Source organism: Portunus trituberculatus, chromosome 41 (genome assembly GCF_017591435.1).
Source record: "Portunus trituberculatus isolate SZX2019 chromosome 41, ASM1759143v1, whole genome shotgun sequence".
Lineage (NCBI taxonomy): Eukaryota > Metazoa > Arthropoda > Malacostraca > Decapoda > Portunidae > Portunus > Portunus trituberculatus.
In genome coordinates, this window is record NC_059295.1 from 39,968,762 (window position 1) to 39,992,781 (window position 24,020).

Sequence of the window (24,020 nt, forward strand, 5' to 3'; positions counted from 1 at the left end):
CAGACAAATAAGAAGCTAAACAGAACTAATAAAGGCAACCTCCCATTTTACTTACTAATATCTCTGTTGTACTCAGAGGCAAATTAAATACCAAATCAGGTGAAGCTTGTCAAAATAAGCTAAATAAAAGAGATATCAAAGAAAACAGGTGATGAGGCTGCAAGGGCACCTCATGAGACTATGGGAAGACTACAATAAAAAGGAAATAACAATTGGTCTGTTGCTGAAGAAATGTTCAGCTATGTATGAACTGGTGCGAAAGAGTGACTCTAACAAGGGAGTTAAATTCTTATGCAGTTTTTGTCTTTAGTTTCAAATTTTACGTGAAATATTTTAATCATTTCAACAAATGTAAATTCATAAAATATAAAGGATTTTATTTCAAAATATTTTGTGTTTGAAATTTTAGTACATGTATCACTTATTTATTTCATTGCATTAATAATAAAGTTCTGAATGAGCCAATAAGTGGTTCAAAATGGCTAATCATATGAAGGGCCAAATAAAGGTCCATATCAGCCAAGGTCTGAATAAGTCTGTTACCAGTAAGATAGTACTAAAAGCACAGTAATCGAATATGTGGAAGGAACATAGGTGTGTAGATTATATATATATATATATATATATATATATATATATATATATATATATATATATATATATATATATATATATCCTCAAGAAATTCAGCATGTACAGGATTCATTCTTATCCAACTATCAGAATTTAGCCTGATAGCCAACTTGTTAAGGAGTGTTGTTACCTTTTGTTAACTTCTATGCAAAAAGAAAAGTCACTTTTGTTTACTGCAATTTCGAAGAATGCTAAAATAATTTTCTCTCTCTCTCTTTCTACATGCATGCACACACACACACACACACACACACACACACACACACACACACACACACACACAGTGGAACCTTGAGTTACAAGTGTCCCAACTTACAAGAAATCTGAGATATGAGCCATTGCTTAATTGAGGTTTGCTTTGATTTGCGAGCCAAAATTAGAGTTGTGAGTCAGCTCCAGTTGGGGTGGCAAATACTCAGCATCCCATGTCTGACACACGTTTTGTTTTCACCATGAAAGCATTTCTCATGTTATACTAGTGTTTCATGTTTTTGTGCAGTTATTTAACCAAATTTCTTTTGTCTAACCATAGGTCCAAAGCAAATGGCACTATGTAATTACACATGCCGGAAACATTCTGAAAAGGATAATAAAACAGACCACCTTGGACAGCCATTTTGTGAAATGTCCTGGTGATGAAAGAGGAAAGCATGACAATAAAGGGAAAAAGCAGCAAAGAAAATTAAATAAAGTGAAAGTTAAATAAAAAAAATTTTTATCAATAAATTCAGCAATAAAGTGTAACATTAAGAGTGTAAGAAGTAAATTAAGTTGAGTGACTGAGTGAGTATATAGTAAATGAAAGTGACTGAAAAAGCACAAAATGAAACAAACTACTCCCATCTCTTTTGCCTACCTCATCCACCCTCCACCTCTGCTAACATCTTCTGTTTGCCCAAGTCATTTGATCTTTGAGGTATATATACTTTATGAAACCATTCTATTTATTTACATTCTCTTTTGTTATGTTCTATTATTTTCTGTACAGTACAGTGGAGACTCAATACTTGAACTTAGTTAATTCCAAATGGCTGTTTGAGTATTACAAAGTTCAACTATTGATACCTATAAATCAGGTAATTTGTTCTGACCATTGCCAAACTTAAGTTTAGAAAAAGTTTCAATGTAAATATCTTTATGATATTGATTTGTACTTACTGTAAGTAAAGACTGGTAATGGATAATGTAGTAGAGAAGCGGAGAAAGGTGGGGAAAAAATCTGGAGTCAGTGGTAGTATCAGAAATAAGATCATGATACAGCAGCTTAGTCTTTGCACAAATTATGTCCTCTGACAAAGAATCACTAGCCATCTGCCTTTCAATTATCCACACTATCAACAATATTTCCATTTCTTCCACTGCCGCAGGTCGCTTAAATTGCCTTTTCACACTAATCGTCACATCAGCTCTTTTAATGAGCTCTTTCTTCTTCAGTATTGTGGCTACTGTAGATTTAGCCATACAATGCTCAGCTGCAAGATTGGCTATTCTTCCTCCTTTCTCGTATTTATCAATAATCTCCTTTTTCCTTTCGATGATCGTCACTACATTCTTTCTTTTAGGCTTATTCTCACCACTAACAAGCCTCTTCAGTGCCACTGTGAGCTTCTAAATGGAGAGAGAGAGAGAGAGAGAGAGAGAGAGAGAGAGAGAGAGAGAGAGAGAGAGAGAGAGAGAGAGAGAGAGAGAGAGAGAGAGAGAGAGAGAGAGAGAGAGAGAGAGAGAGAGAGAGAGAGAGAGAGAGAGAGAGAGAGAGAGAGAGAAAGTGCAGGGCAAAATTATTCTTATGACTGGAGAATCAACTGGCTGCAGTGGCTCGGTGGGGTGAGTGAGGCAGCAGGAAGGGAGAGACCCTTTGTTTATAGCCACGTGGATGGATGTTAGACTAACAGGTATTTTTTTGAGTATCAAGTCGAACTTTTGTTTGACTATTTAGATGTTCGAGTATTGAGTCTCCACTGTATTTGTTTTATATAAATACTTTTTTCTTATCTAATACACACAAAAAATTTGCTATATTTTTGTGGGAGGCTGGAACGGATTAATGGGATTCCAATTAACTTCAATGGGGAAAACTGATTTGAGTTATAACCAAATTGAGAAAGGAGCTCTGTCACAGAACAAATTAAACTCAAAAGTCAAGGGACCACTGTACACACACACACACACACACACACACACACACACACACATCTATATATTCTGCATCAATATTAATAGAAAATAGGGCAACACATTTATGTATGCTTATTTGTTCATATGATTATTCCTTTGATCACATAAGATTGGTTTCAGAATGAAATTATCCAACAACATAAAAGATGATAAAAAAAAAAAAAAAAAAAAAAATCCATTAACTACTAAGTCACTGAAATACAACCTATGTTAAAATTTACAATAAAATTAGCAGGATACAATAACTAAAAGATCTGATATGCTCAAATTAAAATTGTAAATAAAACTCTGAAAATCTCAATGAAGTATAGACTTAGGCAACTTTGAATTTCATATGAATATAATGGAAATTTTTCATAGAGATGTCATTCATAATAATCTTAAGAGATAACTAACACACAACATGCAAAGGTTTGAACACACAATATTTAGTGGTGAAAAGAGGAAGCCTGAGGGAAGGCATACATTTCCTGTACTGTATATGTTAACAAACATACACAGTATTGTATACAAAATTATCAATCTTTTATGGTGTAATGCACATACACTATTCAAAAAATTGTTATAAAACTGCACGTACACAGCAAAATGTACATTAATTATATGTGCACATTATAAAGGTGCACATTGTATTAATGTATTACACAGGTACATACTAGGCAATTACAAGAGATAAAGGCAAACAACATGTTTGCAAGGCATACAAGCAGCAAGTGGTGCTACTTCTGGGCAACGGTAGCATTACTTTGGTACATGGAGGAGTAATAAGACGCTTTTTTGCTCAAGGGATTCAGCTCACCATTTTGGCACTGCAAAAATTGGCACAGGTGAGTAGGCACTGGTCTTGCCCAGAGCTTTGTGACTCATTAAATAGGGCCACTAGCACTAGCACCTGGGTCTTGTCCATATTAGCATCAGTTACATAGGCTCACTATATTTGGCACTAGTGATATTTTCTTCAGTCACTGGCACAACACTGGGCAAGGTACAGGCACACTTGAGCTATACTAAAAGAAGCCAGGGTTAGTGTGCTCTATGATACAACGTCGACAATACTTTTTGACTGTCCTGTAGCCCTCAATTGTTACTTGACAATCCTGAATGTTGAGCTGCTGGAGACCACGGCAATAATAGGCTATATACTGGACACCCCGATCAGTTATCATGTCACACGATTTCACTGAAAGCTTCTTTAGGTTAGGACAGTGCTCAGATATTAGTTTCATTCCATTATCTGTGACATCACATTTGCCAATATCAAGCGCTCTCAGTCTAGGGCATGATCTGGCCACCATTTCCATCGAGTCATCACTGACAGCCTCACAACCTCGCACATTAAGATAACGCAACTTATAACAGTGGCGAGCAATCTGCTTGATGCCAGCATCACTGATCTGGTCACACTTTGCTACACTCAGGTAGCGAAGGTTAGGTCCCAGTTTGGCTAACTCGTACATGCCAAAGTCTGTTATTTGGACACAGTCTGAAACGCTCACCTCACGCAGCATGAGGCAGTAGCTGGCCATGTGTTTCACTCCCATATCTGAAAGATTTGTCATCAATTAATTTAAATATGCTTAACAACATAAATACACTCAGAATTCAGTAACATAATAGATGTATCTGCAAAGTCAAGAAGAATGCACTAGAAGCTGTAGATTTAAATAGTGGTAATGATAAAATAATACTAATGATTTATGGATTTGATGGATTTGCGTAATGCGTAATTCCAACCCAATCAAAAAGTAGTGTGCATTGTATGGCTGAATCATAAAATTATATTATAGCATGTGTGATATTTGAGTTTACAGAAAGTAGCAAGCATGATTTCTTAATTCTATTAAATGCAAAATTAACTTCTTCAGTACTAGGATGCATTTTCACCTTGATTTTTAGATATGATTAGACAATTTTATTGACATTAGGAGAAGTCTATGGATGTCATAAGATTAATGGCCAGTCTTCACTATTTTAATCCCCACATAAATTTCTGAAGCTGTAAAAAACCACAAAATAGTAAGCAGAAGAAATATGGAAACACGTCCTGTTACTGAAGGGATTAACATATTTTGGAAAAAGGAATGAATACAAAATGAAGCATCATAAAAGAGAAGGATACTTTTACTTTAAGATTTCAAAATAACTCCTCTCCTTATTTCCCTTTATGAAAACCTGATCTTCACATTCACTTACTCTCTCCTTCCTCATCTTAACATTCACTTACGCTCTCCTCTCCTTATAATTTGATTTTCCAAAGGAACTCCTTGTTCTTAAAAATTTTCTCAGCTTCTAACCAAATACTTTACTATTGATTATTGTAATCATCATTGTTATCCTTATTATTATTATTATTCTTATTACTATCATTAGGAAGGCAGTGGCGTAGTGGATAAGATGGTGAGCATGGGATCGGGTGGATGTCCATGCGTAGGTTCGAATCCCATCTCATACCGCCTTGAAACTTTGTCATTTGTCAAGTGGTTTAAAGTTACCTACATATCAGCATGATACCCAGGTTCTAGATGGAGGTCTAATTGCCTTACACCAAAGATGTGCTTGGGTGGTGATATGGGCCCTAATATGGGTACTGCTATAAATAAAATTGCCTGTACCACCAATGGGTGGAAGTTGAACAGCACTTCCCATACTCTTCAAGTATATCTACAGACGCTAGGGGCCATAACACACACACACACACACACACACACACACACACACACACACACACACACACACATATATATATATATATATATATATATATATATATATATATATATATATATATATATATATATATATATATATATATATATATATATATATATATTATTGAACAACTTAAGCTCAATTTCCTTCATTGCAGTTTCTCATTTACATTTTCATTTGTTATGCGAAGTTTACATCCGTGTATTTTCCATTAACCTTGTGACTTTTGGTTGTTGAACTAATCTGTTAAAACTTAGCAATAAATAAGTGACACAACTGCTTGTAACCGATTATGCAATGTTTAGTGAATATAAAGTACACTGTAATTGTAACTAACAATTACATTAATGAATATTTTCTCTGAACTAGTGCAGAATGGATAAAGGTCTAGATATACTACAACATTCTAATTGCAAAATGATACTTCTGAATGGAAACTTTATGGTCTGTCTTTCTATTCACTCAATAGAACATTCTCCCATGGAAAATGTCTTCACACAAACACCCACACCAGCAAAAATGTCCTCAAAATAGATAAAAAATTACAGCTTAGCCTCTGTCTTAATGAAGGTGGAGAGATGACTGATTCTCACTGACTTAATCATAAAATATTTGTGAAGTTATGGTATTCTCATACATTATGAATTTCACCAGTCATAAATACATTAAAAGAATCATATGGAATATGACAGAGGACAGTTTTCAAGATATGGAAGAAGGTAAATCCAGCCAAGGACAACAAAAACGACTATACAAAAATGATAATACAACAGATTTACCTGTAATATTAATACATCTCCTGAGGTAGAGGTGAAGGAGCTGGGGGCAGTTCTTTACAATAACCTTGAGGCCTTGATCTTCAAGGGCATAACAGTCTGTCATATCAAGGTACTGGAGGTACAGTTGGCGAGAATGTAGGGGCTCAGGCTCAACAGTTCCCTGTTGTGTCAGATGAATACATGTGATCTGATGACAACCTGTCAAGAAAGAATCATGTGAATAATTTTGCCATTGTGGTTCAATGTTAAGTCCAGTGGACAGTAGCAGCACCAAGGAGGACTTGAGCCCCCCAAAACAACAGAACATTGATACTATTATAGACACATTTGCTGCCAATCACCAGAACAGGCACATAGTTTTAAAAGTAACATCTTGATTTAAAGTTCTTGGACTATTTGCCATGCTCTTACTTCTAATATTCTTCCTCAGATTGTATGAACTTCATATAGAATATTTTTTTCAGATATTTTAACTACATACTTACACATGCCTATACACTTTATTTCTTTTGATAGAGCTGATTCTACCTAATGATAATAAATGTTGAATATACACTAGTCCAGATTTCCTTAATTTTCCTTGGGTAAAATTTTTGAGGTGATAAAAAAGAGCACAGGAGTCTGAAATATACCTAAGCATTTATACACAATAATTTACCATCAATACTTGACTTTGATGACATTTTGTAAACCCTCTCCACATTTTATCCCAGCCCCTCCTCAGCCCCAATGAAAATTTCCTGGCACTGCCACTGCCACAGTGGATATATGTGATCTTATGATGATCCATGAGGTAGGTGTAAATAGATGATTCATGCATTGGTATAACTAACCTCTTAAATCATTGATTATTTAATCACATAAATTTATATGCAATGTGAAGAAGTGTACAAATGAAGTGGTCTTACCTGTGACATCAAGATGTTCTAGATTGACACACTGAGTCACAAGTTCAAATATACCGATATTGGTGACATTTACGCAGCCCTTTATCTCGAGGTGCCGTAGTTCAGGACACCGCCGACCAATGAGAGACAAGCCTCGATCTGACAATCTTGAACAACTGTTCAGAATTACCTGTTTGGGGACAAGAAAAATAATCAAAAATTTTTTACGATAAGAAAAGTTTTTTAGTATAAAATGACACACACACACACACACACACACACACACACACACACACACACACACACACACACACACACACACACACACACACACACGAGAAAGTAAAAAAGGAAAAGGATTTGGGGGTGACGATGGAAGAAAACAATCAACCAGTAAGCCATATAGATAAAATCTTCAGAGACATATAATTTGCTAAGGAATATTGAATTAACATTTCATTACATGGACAAAGAAATGATGAAGAAATTGATAAGTACTATAATAAGACCCAGATTAGAATATGCAGGGGTAGTGTGGACCCCCCATAAAAAGAAACACATAAAGAAGCTGGAGAGACTACAAAAAATGGCTACAAGAATTGTTCTAGAATTTGAAGGGATGACATATGAGGAGAGACTAAAGGCTATGGATCTACCAATTCTGGAACAGAGAAGGGAGAGAGGGGATCTGATACAAGTTTATAAGTTGATCAACGGAATGGATCAAGTGGATAATGAGAAACTGCTCCTGAGAGAAGAATATGACAGTTGAGGCACAAGATCGCATAGTAAAAAGCTGAGGAAAGGAAGATGTCTAAGAAATAAAAAAAAAAATACAATTTCCCGCAAAGAAGTGTTGAGACATGGAACAGTCTGAGTGAAGAAGTGGTGACAGCAACGAGTGTGCAAAGTTTTAAAGAAAAATTGGATAAGTGTAGATATGCAGATGGGGCCACATGAGCGTAAAACCCCAGGCCCTGTAAAACTACAACTAGGTAAATACACACACACACACACACACACACACACACACACACACACACACACACTATGATCACAGATACATACTCATCTTGGGGTATAAAGTAACTAGCTGAGTGCCACCAGGGTCAGTGTTAGCCCCCATTATGTTTCAGATTTATGTAAATGGGTAAACAGTTATATAAATTTATTTGCTAATGATGCAAAGCTGCTAAGAGTTATCAAAACTAGAGAGGACTGTCTGTTGTTGCAGGAAGATTTAAACAAGATCTATGAGTGGAGCAGGAAATGGAAATTGGAGTTTAATGCCAAGAAATGTCACATAATGGAATTAGGAAAGAGTAAAAGAAGACCGGTATAGAACTATTTGATGGGTGAGGAACAAATAATGAAGACTAAAGAGGAAAAAGATCTGGGGAGTGATCATACAGGAAAATCTGAGCCTCGAAAAACACATATGCAAGATATTTGGACTATCATATAAAATATTGACTAATATAAGAGTGGCATTTCAATACATATGATTAAAAAAATCATCACAAGCATGATATGTCCAAGGCTGGAATATGCAGCAGTGGTGTGGTCTCCAAGCTCTAAAAAGGATATAAGAAAATTGGAAAGGATACAGAAGATTGCTACAAAGATGATGCTGGAATTAAAGGACATAACATGAAGAACGCCTGAAGGAAATGGGACTGCCAACCTTACAAGAAAGAAGAGAACATGGGGACCTAATAACAATGTACAAGATAGTAAATGGCATTGAAAAGATAGAGAAAGAAGACCTGGTGCTGTTGATGGAAGAAGATGGAAGGACAAGAGGACATGAAAAGAAGATCAGGATGAGGTAGTGTATGAAGGATATTGGAAAATACAGTTTTCCACACAGAACGGTGGAAAAGTGGAATGCACTGGATAATGAAGTTGCTACAGCACATAATGTGCATAACTTTAAGGAAATATTTGATAAATGGAGACATGGAGACAGGACACTATGAGCCCAGCTCGAACCCTGTACATACAATACAACTAGATAAATACACACACACGGCAATGACCAAGAAGAAAGGATGTGTGTGGCTGCCGGATAGCATTCCCTAGACTGCCTGCTGGTTCTGCAAAATGAGTTTTTTTTTTTTTTTTTTAAGGAAAATGTTCAAAGATGGAGAAATGGAAGGGAAGGAAGAAGTTGATGATACAGGAGCTATGACTTAACATATGAAGAGAGATTGAAGGAAATGGAATTGCCAACTTTGTAAGATATTCAAGAGAAAGAAGATCTAATAATAATGTACAGAATTGTTAACAGCATTGACAAGGTAGATGAACAAGACCTTGTGTTGCTGAAGAAAGATAAAACTAAAGTTGAGAGGATGCTCAAAGATCAGAAAGAGTCAGTGTTTAAAGGACATCAAGAAGTACAGATTTCCTCATAGGAATTGTGGATATTTGGAATGGCTTGGATGAAACAGTGGTTACAGCAGCCAACATACACATCTTTAAAGAATAATTTGATGAATAGATATAGGACATTATGAACTCTGCTTGAACCCTGAAATATACAAATACATAAATGCAAATACACACACACACAAACACACACACACCTTAAGCCCAAAGTAATACAAGAAAGGTTTTCTTATGGATCAAGCAACTTCATGCTTCATGCATAGCAAGCCTATATAGTGTCTTACCTTCTCTACATGCACACAACCACCAGAATCTCTAGCCAATAATCTGGTGATTTGCTTGATTGCTCTGTCAGCATGAATGGCTTCACTGGTGAGAGTGATGGTGGACCAGAGACGTGGATCCCAAGCTAGCACATACCACCGTCTGCACACTCTAGCACATTGGCATACTGAATTTGTTGGTAAAAAGGACAGGATTCGCACTACTAGTTCATCACTGAGCTTGTCAAATGGAGATGATCTAGAGACCCGTTTCCCTTTGTACGTAGCCAACAGCTGGTCAGTGCTTTCCAGCTGTTGTTGTGGCTGTGGTGTTGACTGCTGCTGCTGAGGAGGTACTTGTGGTAGTTGTGGCCGAGGTGATGACCGGGGACAAGATGACAAAGCAGAAAGGTCAAGAGCAGGGAAAGGCGAGGCTCGCACATCTGACCATGGAGAGGGTGTAGTGCGATCTCTTGTGGGTGTTGTACGATCTCTGGTCGGGGTGGTTCTATCTCTGGTGGGTGTGGGCGTCTGTCTTGTGACCAAGGTATGATAACCCAAGTCATGACCTGGGCTAACCCTTCCCAAGGTGCCACCTCCCACATAGACAGAGGGAGACATGCGTCCTAGCTTGGTTGCAGCAGCAGTGGTTCGACCCTCCATAGCTTGTGGTCGTGGTGGTGGTGGACTGAATGGTGGTGGGGGTGGTGGGTCAATGGCAGGGTGGCACCCAGGGGGTGCCTCACCCACACCCTCACTGTCGTCGTCCTCACGCCCTCCCTCGCTTACGTCTGTAAAATTTAAATACTATAAATAATGGTGCATGTTTACATGTTTACATTAAAATATTGTATGCTAATTGCCTTCCCTAAATTATGCACTCATGATTCTAATTCATTAATTCTAATATAGCTGGAAAGAGTAGAAGGATCAAAAGCTGAAGGAAACAATCTAAGCATCAGGCAGTATATTTTTGTGTTGGACAATAACATTTCCTTTAGGAATGTCACCCATTTGATGGATGTCTTCATTTGAAGGTGGCTACTTTATCACTTTAAAAAAAAAAATTAACTAAAATATTATTGCAAATTTGTTTATATACATAGAAGTGAATTTCTTGATGATAAAAAATATAAAAACTCTAATTAGTGCAGCACAAGAATTGCCATATCATAAGTATTAATGTTCATTCTCATCCCTCATGTCTTTGCATTCACTTAGATTTTGTGCAGAGGTCTGTCATCTGGGTGCCACAGCTGGTGGTATGTTCAGGAATGAAATTCTCAGCATCATGATTTCAAGAAAATAAATAAACAAAATAAAATAAAAAGCAAAAGGTGGAGCTTGTCATATTTATTTTGCCTTTATCTACAAAATAATCATGCACTTAAGGTGCAAGTTTTAATGAAACAATGCAAAGCCTGACAGATTTTTGTACTATTGTACTGAAAGTTATAGAGCGGTGGTTCTCAACCATGGGGGTACAAGCACGTGATGGAAAATCACAGAAAATCATACTCACTGGCTATTAGTACAAAGGGGATGAACCTGTAATGCCTTCTGGGATATTCCTCCCTCTCCACCCACATTGTAGGAGGAAAAGAAAGAGAAGCGAACAAGACGGAAAAAGAGAAGGAAGAGAGGAGAAGGAAGAAAATGGAGAAGGAAAAAGAGGAATAGAGGCAGGAAGAAAATAGGTAAAAGGGAAAGGCAGAGAGAGATGGGGGAATGAGAGAAGAGAGAATAGATTGGTCTCTACCCTCCTGTTCTCTCATTATTCTACATAGCATTAATGTAGGGGGAGAGTTGAGTGGGTATTACAGGGAGGAGGGAAAGCCCTAACTGTACAGAACCAACTTTGGGGAGGCCCAGTTGGAAAAAGACTGAGAACCCTTGTTATGGAGTACTTGTATTTGTATACACAAAAATAATTTAATACTGTAAAATTATATTGTATATACAGAAACTTGGAGGTGAATATTATGTATATATACAATTTAATTTGATGTTCCCAAAACAAGTTGCACATTGAAGTTCAGACTAGTAGGCCTAAGCAGCAACTCACTAAGATTGATATCAGTGGCCTGGCATTCCTCTGGGTACAACTGGCCGGTAGAGACTACATGCATCTATGTCTAGTTTGTGCTGTATGATGTATTATCCTGTTGTTAACTGTACACTGGTGAAGGCTCTTCATTTTAATTAGATTGTAATTGCTTAAGTTATTATGGTATGTTTTTTTTTTTTCCTCTTTTTCATACATTCATATTCCTTTAATTTCACCATACATACTAACATACAGAATGATACTTTCTGAACATCTGCTTAATTGGATAACCTTACAACATTACTATATCCAAACTTTTCCGGGATGAAAAAAAAAAAAAAAAAAAAAGCATTATGCATCACGTCATCACAGGGATTGGATTAATATAGCTTCTCCCACTCTGCTAGCTACTCCACACTATTAGTTTTGGAAACTGGCTGTACCAGATGTATCAATAACACAACTGAGACTCATTGACACCTCACAACACTAACAGTTGGTCATGGTCTTTTGTATAAACATCTTCAAGTTTTGGTTATTCATTGTTTTAAGTACAGTGCGTCTTTTACTAGCTGCATCTGTAAACCGCATATATATGATATATTATAAACACTGAAATATCATCACAGGAACAGAATGATTGATGCTACAAAGAACTAGTAGTATGATGAATATTATTGGAATTGTTGCTTTGGGTGATGACAAAAACCAGTTTGGTGCTTGGGATGAAGATGAACGAGGATGGTGCTTTTGGTTAGGCAAGAATAATATTTCGTAGACGAAAGAAACGTGTTTAGTGGCCACAGTGACTGAATGTGGGAGGTGGGGGATGTAGGAAATGCTGCTGCCCACCAATCATTACACAGCCACCGTCAAGTGTTTGTGTGTATGTATGTATAGTATTGCACTATGGTTCTCAACCTGGAGGGCGTCAAAAATTTCCAAGGGGGACGTGAGCCCTTGGAAAAATGCAGAAATTTCTCTGATTATATTTGTCATTCTCTTAACGGGAACATGGTGAAGTAATGAGAAGTTTATGAAAATGCAATAGTATCGCCTTTCTCTTTAAAATCTGTGAATCTTTAAAACTGTATTCATAGATGCAAAGGAAGGCGTGGAAGGAAGGAGAAATTCCTAGAGGGGGCGTGGTAGTACAAAGGTTAAGACTAGAGATGTACCGATACCAAAATTTTGGCCGATTCCGATACCACCTAATTGAGCCGATACCGATACTACTACCGATATCGATACCACCGATACCGATACTACTACTTATAGTGATTACTGCACTGGACACCAGGATGAGTTGGTGGACGGCGAGCGTTATCAGATGAGAGGCTTTGTTTTGGGGGATGCTGTAAGTCCTTCTGAGAACGTTTGTGAAATAGGAGCAATTCTAGAAGCTTTTTGAAGCCATTTGCAAAGGTAAATTACTCAGTAATTGGAATGAATATCTTCTCAGTCTTCTGATTCTTGTCAGTTATTTTAAATTCTTACTTCTTACTCCTTTAGCGACCATTTGGTCTTGTGCATTTTCATTATTAATTTTATTGACGATATTTTGGCGATCAAAAATATTTTTAAAATTATTAAAATTGTAAAACAGACACAAAATATTAGCAAAAGAAACTCATTTTGTTGTGTATGTTTCTCTTTAATTAAATCTGACATCCTTTGATATTAATTCATTAGACATTAGTAGACCAATTCAGAAAATGAGCTTTCACCTAATCTTTTCAATTAAATAGAAAAAGTTTAGTTTATTCTAAATTTCTAGTGTATTGCTATGATCTTAAATAATTAATATGCAACAAATTATACACAATGCACATGATTACAAAACAGAATCGTTACTTTCTTAGTTATGGAATTTTTACATCCTTAGGTTAACACAAGTAACTCAAAAATTAAACTTGCATTAAAATTAATATACATATATAATTCGAGCTTCCACCTATTCCAGTATGATATCTTGGAAAAGGCTAGCACTAGCACTGTTAATTATAAATCAAATAAGAATATGCTGTTATTTACAATAATGCAAAATGCCTAACTATATATATATATATATATATATATATATATATATATATATATATATATATATATATATATATATATATATATATATATATATATACCAAATCATTTTGTTGGATTCTCAATATCTGAAGTTTGACATTCTTAGATTATAGTTCAAAAACATAAGCTTTTCACCTGTGTGAACTTTGTGTGGGTGGAGGAGCAGCGTCTGACTGAGAGACAGTGAGAATGCGTGGTGACTCATGACCGACCGTGTGACAGGATGCCGGAGTTCAGCCTATACGCGTTTCATACACGTCCAATTTAGAGGTTGTGGCTTATTACCACAGAAAACAGTATTCTATGACATACGGTAATCACCACGGAAACTTAATACGCCGTATTATATTAATTTGGTATCATCAATATCTTATATCGAATATATCACTAAGTAGTACATTCCTGTTAGGTATCGGAAGTATCGGCATAAAATAAGCCGATACCGGTACCGATACCGATACTCAAAAAATGGGCTGATACCGCCGATTTCGATACCGATACCGATGCATCGGTACATCTCTAGTTAACACACACACACACACACACACACACACACACACACACACACACACACACACACACACACACACACACACAATGTTCTAAAGTAAATAAGTGAATAAAAATTATAAAATTTTCCAAGATATTAGTACACTCGCAAGGATCCTAACCACTGTTCTCAGTATTCAGTGTAATAGCCACTAAAACACTACATATGAATGTAAACATGAATAAAAATAGATACTCATAGAAACAGATTAAAAGATACGTATCAACCATACACACAAACAGCCATGCGGAAAAAAGAGAAAACAAAAGTCCAGAGGAGGGAGGGGAGGGAGAGAGGAGTGGGGAGGGGTGCGTCACCACCATAGGCCTAGCTGGCATTCCGCAGCACCCCGCATCCCGTGCCCAATTCTCGACCTCGGCTTGGACCGTAACATGCTATGATGTTGATGCAGATGTTTACTATAAATAAACCATCAACCCACTACTATATGCATGTATAGTACGATTATGAGAGTAGATTGCTTTAGCGAGTTTCCTCACGGTGATCACAACGCCTTGGCAGTGGTGAAGCAGCATGATGTACACGTACGTATGACGAGTGAAAAAGAATGTGTACAATATTCAAGTTAAAGGTGGTGGCCGTGCACGGTGTGGGAGCGGAAGCCATGGCCGCTGCACAGTCAGCACGCGGGCAACAAGTTGAGGGCGGGAAGGGCGCCGGTCGCTGCCCAGGAATGTGGCGTGAATCCAGCTGATGTTGCTGTTCGTGATGTTGCTGACGATGCTGCTGTTACTGCTGCTTGAAATGTCACCTCACACGACTGTTCTTAAAAGCTTTCATATGCAACTTACGCTTACCTATACACTACATTTATATTAATGAAAGATTTCACATGCATTTCCAACCCAAATGTCACGCGTTATACCAAAGTTGTTACAAAATAACTGCGTAAACTCGTACTTAATAATGAAGAGTTGATCTAGAGGGTTTGGCCTGAAAGAACACTGGTTAGGGATTCAACCCACGAAACATCTCTTGGTTCACAACTATTTGTTCTTCCTCCAGACCAGCCATGACGATCACCATGAAAAGAATACACAATATTTCACTTGTACGCACTAGTTTTATTACAAAATGCTTTACCAGTCTTTCTTTTTGTTGTGTTTTTTAGTTGCTTGTTCATTGCCAATAAATTACGTCTACTAATTTTTCATATATTCTTAAAAATTAATCAAGATATTTAGTTATTGGAGTTACCATCTTGCTAACACTCCTTTCATATGTTTTTCAATGAAGAGATATTACAGAAGCTTCTTAACATTCCTCTTTATTTTTTTACACTGCATTCAATAAAGAAAACTTGATTTCTATGCTAACTTTGTTTAATCCCTTTTATACGCACTGCTGGTGGCGCTCTGATCGTTACACATCAGATGACGTAAGTGACACTGCATATTTCGTGCAGATCGGTTCCCTGCAATCCAACAGCTTTAGACTCCACGAAGCTGGTGTCACACGATCAACAATCGTACATCTTCGAAAACATATTCTAATGTTACCAAACCTATTTCAGAATGTAACACATACTCTCTCTCTCTCTCTCTCTCTCTGTGTGTGTGTGTGTGTGTGTGTGTGTGTGTGTGTGTGTGTGTGTGTGTGTGTGTGTGTGTGTGTGTGTGTGTGTGTGTTTACTACACTGAATTCTGAAGGGTTGATCAGTCTCCACAGTAGCAAGGGGAGTGTTGCACGATGACCACAATGAGGATCCACAAAACAACCTAGAATACAAATGTCAACTAACTTTTTTTTTCTGCCCCATCCACCCACAATCTACAACTTTCTGAATCACCACAGCAATTTTCTACACAGAAGAAGAAGTCGAAGAAATATTTTGTTTGATTATTGGGCCCTGAATCCGACCAAGTGACGTTAAATTGAGCACTTCTCTGGAGTTGAGCTCCTCACGTCAGTGAATTACAACTGACTTCTATTTCATGCATCACACTTACTGTCGAAGACTGGAAAACTCGACGAAAGAAAGACAAACCAACTCCATTATAAATATAGTTATGAATAATATTGTTTTACATTATCAATAACAACATGTGCGATTTCAAAATAGTATGCAAGATTAAACAAACACATCTACTTCAAAGGCATACTGCAAATCTATCAAAAACTAGAAAGACAATATGTATTGGGTAATTCAATCATTACAGAAGCAGAAAATGCAATTATTATCATTAAAAATACTTTCCTACGTTATGCAGCGATGAATTAAGATCGGTGGAGCAAGAAATAGATTATTTATAAGCAAATGATAACCTAGTTTTCATCATGATTTCAATACTTTGGTTAAAAATAAATTAAGATCAGACGATCCAAATACAGTAATTTGCTTGAACCCTAACAGCCCTGCGCCTGCACCACCGCAGGCCACAAGTATATACAGAACAAGACATTCTTTACATTTATTGTCGCACTAATGAATTTATTTATACCACAATGTAGTTTTGAAATTATTTGATTTCAGTCTGGCATCTCGGCTTACATTATAAACTGAATAATTTGAGAGAAGACTTAGTGACGTGACGCACTGAAATCTGAGATACAATTAGTGTTCGAAGACAACAATAATTTTTAAGTGTCGATGAAAATTTTCAATGGACTAAAATGTAACGCGTCTGTTCTACAAATGAAATAAACTTCAAAGATATTAGTGTTACACCTTTGTGTATCAATGTAACCACACCCGATGTTTCACTGCTTGCACAACACCTCTGAGCACGGTAAAGCATGGCGGTGTCTCTTGATATCCTAATTTCCTGTTTCTTCATTAAACATCCTATACATGACAATTCTTATGAAAAAAAAAAAAAAAAAAAGAGGGAAGCAAAGCTTAAAATGATTAATCGAAGCGATTAGAAAAAAAAAAAAAAAATCTTCCACTATATCTTGAAGAAACCTATCAATACAATTTTTCGCTGATACAGTAAATTCTGTTAGCGGGACCTTCACAGTGACAGCGCATACTTATATATCACAGCCGGTAAACACGTGCACGGTGCCTCCTATTCAAGTACCTGTACTACCGTGAGGTGGCGTGGCGGCTCTCATGGCTTAAAACATGACACTAAGTACTCACGAATCTTAGCACATGTCCTTCCTATCCGAGTTTGGCATACCTATTCACTGCTGTCTTGATGTATTCCTCGAGTGTCCTTTCCGACGTCGTCACCCCGTGTATTCCCATCACTGCCTACCCCGCTTGATAGGGAATATATGATGATGACAGCAATGGAGGTAACGCTGATAATGTTACTGATGTTAGTGTTGGTGATGATGATGATGATGATGATGATGATGATGATGATGATGATGAAGGTGGTGGTGGTGGTGTTACCTGTGTCTTAAAACAGAGAGAGAGAGAGAGAGAGAGAGAGAGAGAGAGAGAGAGAGAGAGAGAGAGAGAGAGAGAGAGAGAGAGAGGAGGAGGAGGAGGAGGAGGAGGAGGAGGAGGAGGAGGAGGAGGAGGAGGAGGAGGAGGAGGAGGAGGAGGAGGAGGAGGAGGAACAGGTGGTACGAGCAGGGTGCCTCACATTCCCTGGCCTGGCAGGTATGCGCTCTCCCTACCCTGATAAACAAGACTATGCTAAGCAACCAGACCCATAAGGCGGGAAATTCCTCCCATAAACCCAAAGTTGCTGCCTTATGGGGGTGTGTGTGGAGGCTGGTGCGAGGAGGCGCGGCGCAGAGTCCCCTTGTTATGCCGGGGTGCCGAGCAGGGCCGGCGCTGCTCACTACATCGTAAATAATACAACAACCTGTATAAATAGTAAGTAGTCCTCACATACGTCCGGCTCCCGTCATTAACCGTGCCGAAGGTGCTTATGGCGTGTCGCGGAGCCAAAGAAACGAACATAAACCAGGAAGAAAGAGAAAGAGGAAGGAGACAATTTTGAGAGAGGGAGAGACAAAAATGAGAGCCAGAGAAAATGAATGAATGAAAGGCCAAATAAATATGTTATATCAGATAATGGCAAAGTTTAAACACTCTTCTTTGTCATAAACTAATTATACTCTTATTATATTTTTACTCTAAATAATTTTTAGCGAGAGAGAGAGAGAGAGAGAGAGAGAGAGAGAGAGAGAGAGAGAGAGAGAGAGAGAGAGAGAGAGAGAGAGAGGGAGGGAGGGTACTGAAGGACCCTGCCTCCTCCAGTACGGCACACTAGGTCACCGTCACCAGAGCAGGGGTGACATAGCGGCACTCAATCTGAGCACGATTTACCAACAATAAGAAAATGCAACGTAGACAAGGCATGTATTTTGCTCTAAACTTTTATTGGGACCAATGACTGTTCGGGTTGGTTATCACGTCATTTTCTTTCATTACTGATGCAGAATGGCTGTAAAATAATCAAGAATGCACTCTTTAAAAACATTAATAATTTCCGCTAAAGGTTGTTGAAAGTACGTTGGTACAATAACAGCACGTTAGGGAATACAGCTATACGTTTGAACATGTGCAAATTTTCTAGCTCCTTAGTTTTCATTGACACATTATGCAATCAACAACGAGAAAAAAGATTCATTACATGTATGTGCAAGTTGTTTCGATCATCACCAAAAATGATTTCAAAGACATGACCCAATAGTCTATATAGAATAGCAATACTACCCATTATATGTTCACATCGGTCTTCACCTGTGCATCACGTCATCAGGTGCATCCTTAACAAGAGTAGAATCGTAACTTAGCTCGTGTGGCCTTGAAATTAGGATCGTATATAGTGCGTCTGTACCAGAGACAGTGTTCTTAAAAACGCTTCGATGTCTTCTATCAACTATCTTTTACATATTATAATGGAAGTTATCTCAAGGATACTTTTATAATCCTTGTGACTCTTCAGCAAAGGTACTCCATCATCAATGCTAAAAAGTAAAAAAAAAAAAATAAATAAATAAATAAATAAACAGGAGAAATCCGGTGATAATCTCTGTAGCGTCTGAAAATGGTCCTTAAGAAGAGTCCCAAGCGTTCCAAAATGCGGGACTTGTGGTGGTATAATAAACACGTCTTTATAAAGCATCTCATTCGACCCTCGCCGTGATCCCCCTCGCGCCTCTCATTCATCAGGCGTGTCAGCGATTAATTGCTTACGGCTGGGCTTTTCTTTTCCCGAAACCTCCGCGTCTCTCCGCCTCTTATTTTATTTTCTCTTTACCGACAATTACTCTCTCCTTCAAGTATTTGATAGGCGTCGCCTGTGGATGACCTTTATCTCTACAACACGACTTTCATTCTTTGTTCTTCACTTGACTGTAAACTCGACCGACCACAATTATGAGTATCTTTCTTGAAAACGGTTCTCCTTCAAGTAACACTTCCCCACTTTTGCCTTCTATAACAGCGCAATGCTCGCAGTATGTCTTCAAGGAAATAATAATAATAAAGCACATTTAAGTTATAATTTTGGTAACGAAACAGTATAGTGAAGGAGAGAAAAAAAAAAAAAAAAAAAAAAAAATCACACCCACGGATCGCCAGAAGGCAGACGCACCTGAACCATTAATATTTCATCCGATACAGGTGAAAGCCACAGCCAAGTGAGTTATGGATATTTATTCAATAAATAATGCAGGTAATGTAAAACTGGACACTTGAGAATCTTTATTTGATATGGCGGGAAATAAAGAAGCGTCGAATTTTGAATGAACAGTCTTCTGGTGGGTAAACATGAAAGCAGAATGGTCCAAAGAAACGACTCATCTTTAACCTCAGAAGAGGGATGATATCAGCTTGCTGTTGGTCAGCGTATTATTAGGCACCGGTGACTGAGGACGGTGCTTGGTGTGATGGAATGCAGCTGTGTCTATAGACTGGTGGGTATGTGATGTATATGAATGAGGCGCACCTGTGGATACTTAATTTATGGTTCGTTTGTACGCAAACAATGGAGATCGTACTCTGAATCAGTTATGAGGGCAAGTTTTTTTTGCATTATTTGACTTCTATTTTTTTTTTATTTATTTATCTATTATGTGTAATCACTCTGAGCTTCTACCTTATCTTTTATTAATTTTCCCAAGTTGCTGAGGCTTCTGGTTGGATTGCTTGACTGCGATCACGTCACCTACACTCACATTTCGATAGCCATGACAATAACAACAGTGATAATAAAGCACATAATTATACGAGGGACGAGCGCATATGGCTTATCAAGACCACATCACTCTCCTGCCCTGCTTATCTTAAATCCCAGGACCAGCAAAATGTCAAAAGTCCCCACAGAGGTGCTATATCGCTGCAAACCACGCCCGGCCTGATCATCCCTGAAAGCTAATGACAACACAATACTTAATTGAGTAAATTTAGGTCATGACAAGAATAGAAATTAAAGCCATTAAAGCAAATGAATCACTCCATCATTCCTTTCGTTTTAGTGGAATGTTTCAAAAGTAATCTCTAAACTTAAGGAATGACGATTTTAGAAGTTCAAAGAGATCATGACAGTTTTTTCATCTTTATTTCATCATCAGGGAATTCTAAGCCACCTAATTACTCATTCGGTACAACTGAGAATTTTAAGATTATATGGTAGACGGATTTACGGCTAAGGACAATATACATATAAAAAGATATACAGGCATGTCTTACACAGGGACTGCTACTTGCATACTAAAACTGATAGCTTCTGTTCCCCTTACGTCCTTATGTTTTAAACCTGCAACGCAACATTTTATACCATGCACAAGGGGCAGCCATAGCAGTGAGGAAGTAAAGGTTCAGCTGAATCTTGACTGTACGCAAAACTTGTAGCATTAGGATTAACTGTGCTCACACTCATCCGGCCGCTTACCTCCCCTAGGGCGCTCATCTACTGCGGCGCGTGGCTGTGTCCATGTACTTTTCCTCACCAAAACACGTGAGTGACGGGGAGCGGTAAGGGTGTAAGGTAAGACGATGGTGCAGGTGGTGGTGGTGACTGTTGATTGATTACGTTATCTTGCGACTAAATCGAATAACATGAGAACAATATGAAATGAATGAAATGTAAAACACCCCAAAACTCCCCTTTCCATCAACACACACACACACACACACACACACACACACACACACACACACTAAAATGACTACGCGCTACGTACGAAGACAGATTTCCCATCTCAATAGCACCAGCGCAGTAGTTAAGTAGGGCGAACAGATGCTTGAAAACGACAAGTCTTTTCAATTAACAGAAGTACAAGACGTATTTTACCATAAACACTATCTGATTCACACAGACACACACACACACAAAAAAAAAAAAAAAAAAAAAAAAATCAGTGTGAGGACCAGGTAGGCCTAACCCTCCCTCAGGCACCCCTATACGAGAGAGAGAGAGAGAGAGAGAGAGAGAGAGAGAGAGAGAGAGAGAGAGAGAGAGAGAGAGAGAGAGAGAGAGAGAGAGAGAGAGAGAATGTTTTATAATCCAAGGAGAAGTAAACATTCAGGCGAGTAACACTGCAAACACCAACGACCATGTAGAGAGAAAAGAGGACAGTGTCAAATCCTGTATATCAAACTTACCCTCCCCACTCTCTCTCTCTCTCTGCTATCATGCAAAACACCCCCTCTCCACTGCCCTCCTCCCTTCTCGTCCTACTCGCATCGTGCTCATATGAAGCCGCAGCGTGCAAGGCGAAGGGTCAAGGGTGTTTGTGTTGTCCGTGAAGGCATGTAATTAGGACCCACAACAATTAGACAGTAAGTAGTGCGCAGAGCTTGTAAGATAAATACTTCCATTGTTCAACTTCATTATTATTTTTTGTGAGCTTTTAATAAACGAGACATTCATACATATACAACCCTCTCTCTCTCTCTCTCTCTCTCTCGCTCTTCTTGTCTACGTCAAAAAAATACATGCTTATAATTGACTAAGGACGACGGTAATGCATGGAAACGCCTTCAACAAAGAGAACGCGAGGCCCATTTTCACCTAGGAGAAGCCTGAGAGAGCCGCCCCTCCCTCTCTCCCTCTCATGGCCTCACCCCGTGCTGGTGCTGTCACGCCGGGAAACAATTTAGTGTGAGCTTACCATCATGAATCGCCTAAGTTATGTTTCCATACGATGCGAGAAGGTGCAAAGAGGCGGGAAGAAGGAGAGTTTTGGAGGAGGAGGAGAGAGAGAGAGAGAGAGAGAGAGAGAGAGAGAGAGAGAGAGAGAGAGAGAGAGAGAGAGAGAGAGAGAGAGAGAGAGAGAGAGAGAGAGAGAGAGAGAGAGAGAGAGAGAGAGAGAGAGAGAGAAAGATGTGATAATGAATAAGAAAAAGAGAGAAATACAACCACCAAAGACAGAAAGGAAGACAATCAAATGAAGAGCAAGAAAACCACAAATACATTCCTAGGTTGAGGTTATGTGTCATTGCCATCTCTCTCTCTCTCTCTCTCTTCTATTATTATTTCTTTATTCTTTTTTCTCTTATCTTTGCACAGAAGGCAGGAGAGAGAAAAAGGAACAATAATAATAGCCAGGTAAAAACACGAAATTCCATCACACACACACACACACACACACACACACACACACACACACACACACACACCCTCTCCACAAGGTCTCTCTCTCTCTCTCTCTGATACCAACAAACAGATACAATGAACACGTACACACCGCAGAGAAGCCTTGGTGGGAGAGATTCCTGACATTCTGGTGTGATTGTGGGTAGTGAGAGGCCTGTGGAAGGATGGTGGGGAGGGGGACGGGAGAGAAAGAAGCCTGAGGAGGAAGAGGAGGAGGTATTAGAAGGAGAGGAGTAGAGAGGGGAGGGAGTGGAGCCGTAGGATACCTGAGGGAGGGAAGGATGGACAAAGAACGAGTCCAGGCCGAGGGAGGGAGGGAGGGAGGGAGGGAGGGAAGGAGGGAGGGAGGGATGTGTTTGCCTGACTGAATTAATGACGCGAATGACTGCATGACTGATGAGACGATGGATGAGTGAAGGGCTGACTGGCTTTGATGGGAAAGGGTGGGATTTGACTAAAGGAGAACAATGGAGGAGCTTATTCATGATGATTAAGAGAGACCACTCATTAAAAATACTCCTGAAAAAAGGAAGTAAAATATTGAGAGAGAGAGAGAGAGAGAGAGAGAGAGAGAGAGAGAGAGAGAGAGAGAGAGAGAGAGAGAGAGAGAGAGAGAAACCTGACAGGACGCATCATGTGAATCCAGGCACCAAAAATATCCAACGCTCACTAAGTTCCTGACCTCCCTTAGCCGCCGACTTCGACTCTCGCTCTCCCTCTTCCCCACCCACGCACGCCCCACACCCCACAACCGGCACTGCAATCGCACCGGGCGGCACCCTTAAGAGCAGGACGCACAAGCACTCCCCTGTCAACCTTATCCAGTAACTTTATGATTTTTCCGTGATCTGATATCGTCGGTCCGGCGTCAAGGGCACAGATACACACAGATCGTGTTAAAATTACACAGTATGAGGGTTGGCGGAAAAGGGCCCGTGAAACAACTCTCGACATGAGCTGACTCTACTCGAGC

The 24,020-nt window shown here is 38.7% G+C and overlaps 1 protein-coding gene across 8 annotated transcripts in view; it reads right to left on the bottom strand.

The window, feature by feature from the left end:
• Positions 1-322: 322 nt before the first annotated feature.
• Positions 323-24,020, bottom strand: part of LOC123516638 (F-box/LRR-repeat protein 7-like) — a 326,645-nt gene continuing 302,947 nt past the window's right edge. For all 8 annotated transcript variants that reach the window (XM_045276221.1, XM_045276224.1, XM_045276227.1 and 5 more), the window contains 4 exons: positions 9,859-10,628; positions 7,205-7,373; positions 6,297-6,494; positions 323-4,351 (listed from right to left, as the gene is read on the bottom strand). In XM_045276221.1, coding sequence (XP_045132156.1) covers positions 3,816-4,351; positions 6,297-6,494; positions 7,205-7,373; positions 9,859-10,628 — 1,673 coding nt within the window. In that variant the 3' untranslated portion in view covers positions 323-3,815. The remainder of the gene's footprint in view (positions 4,352-6,296; positions 6,495-7,204; positions 7,374-9,858; positions 10,629-24,020) is intronic.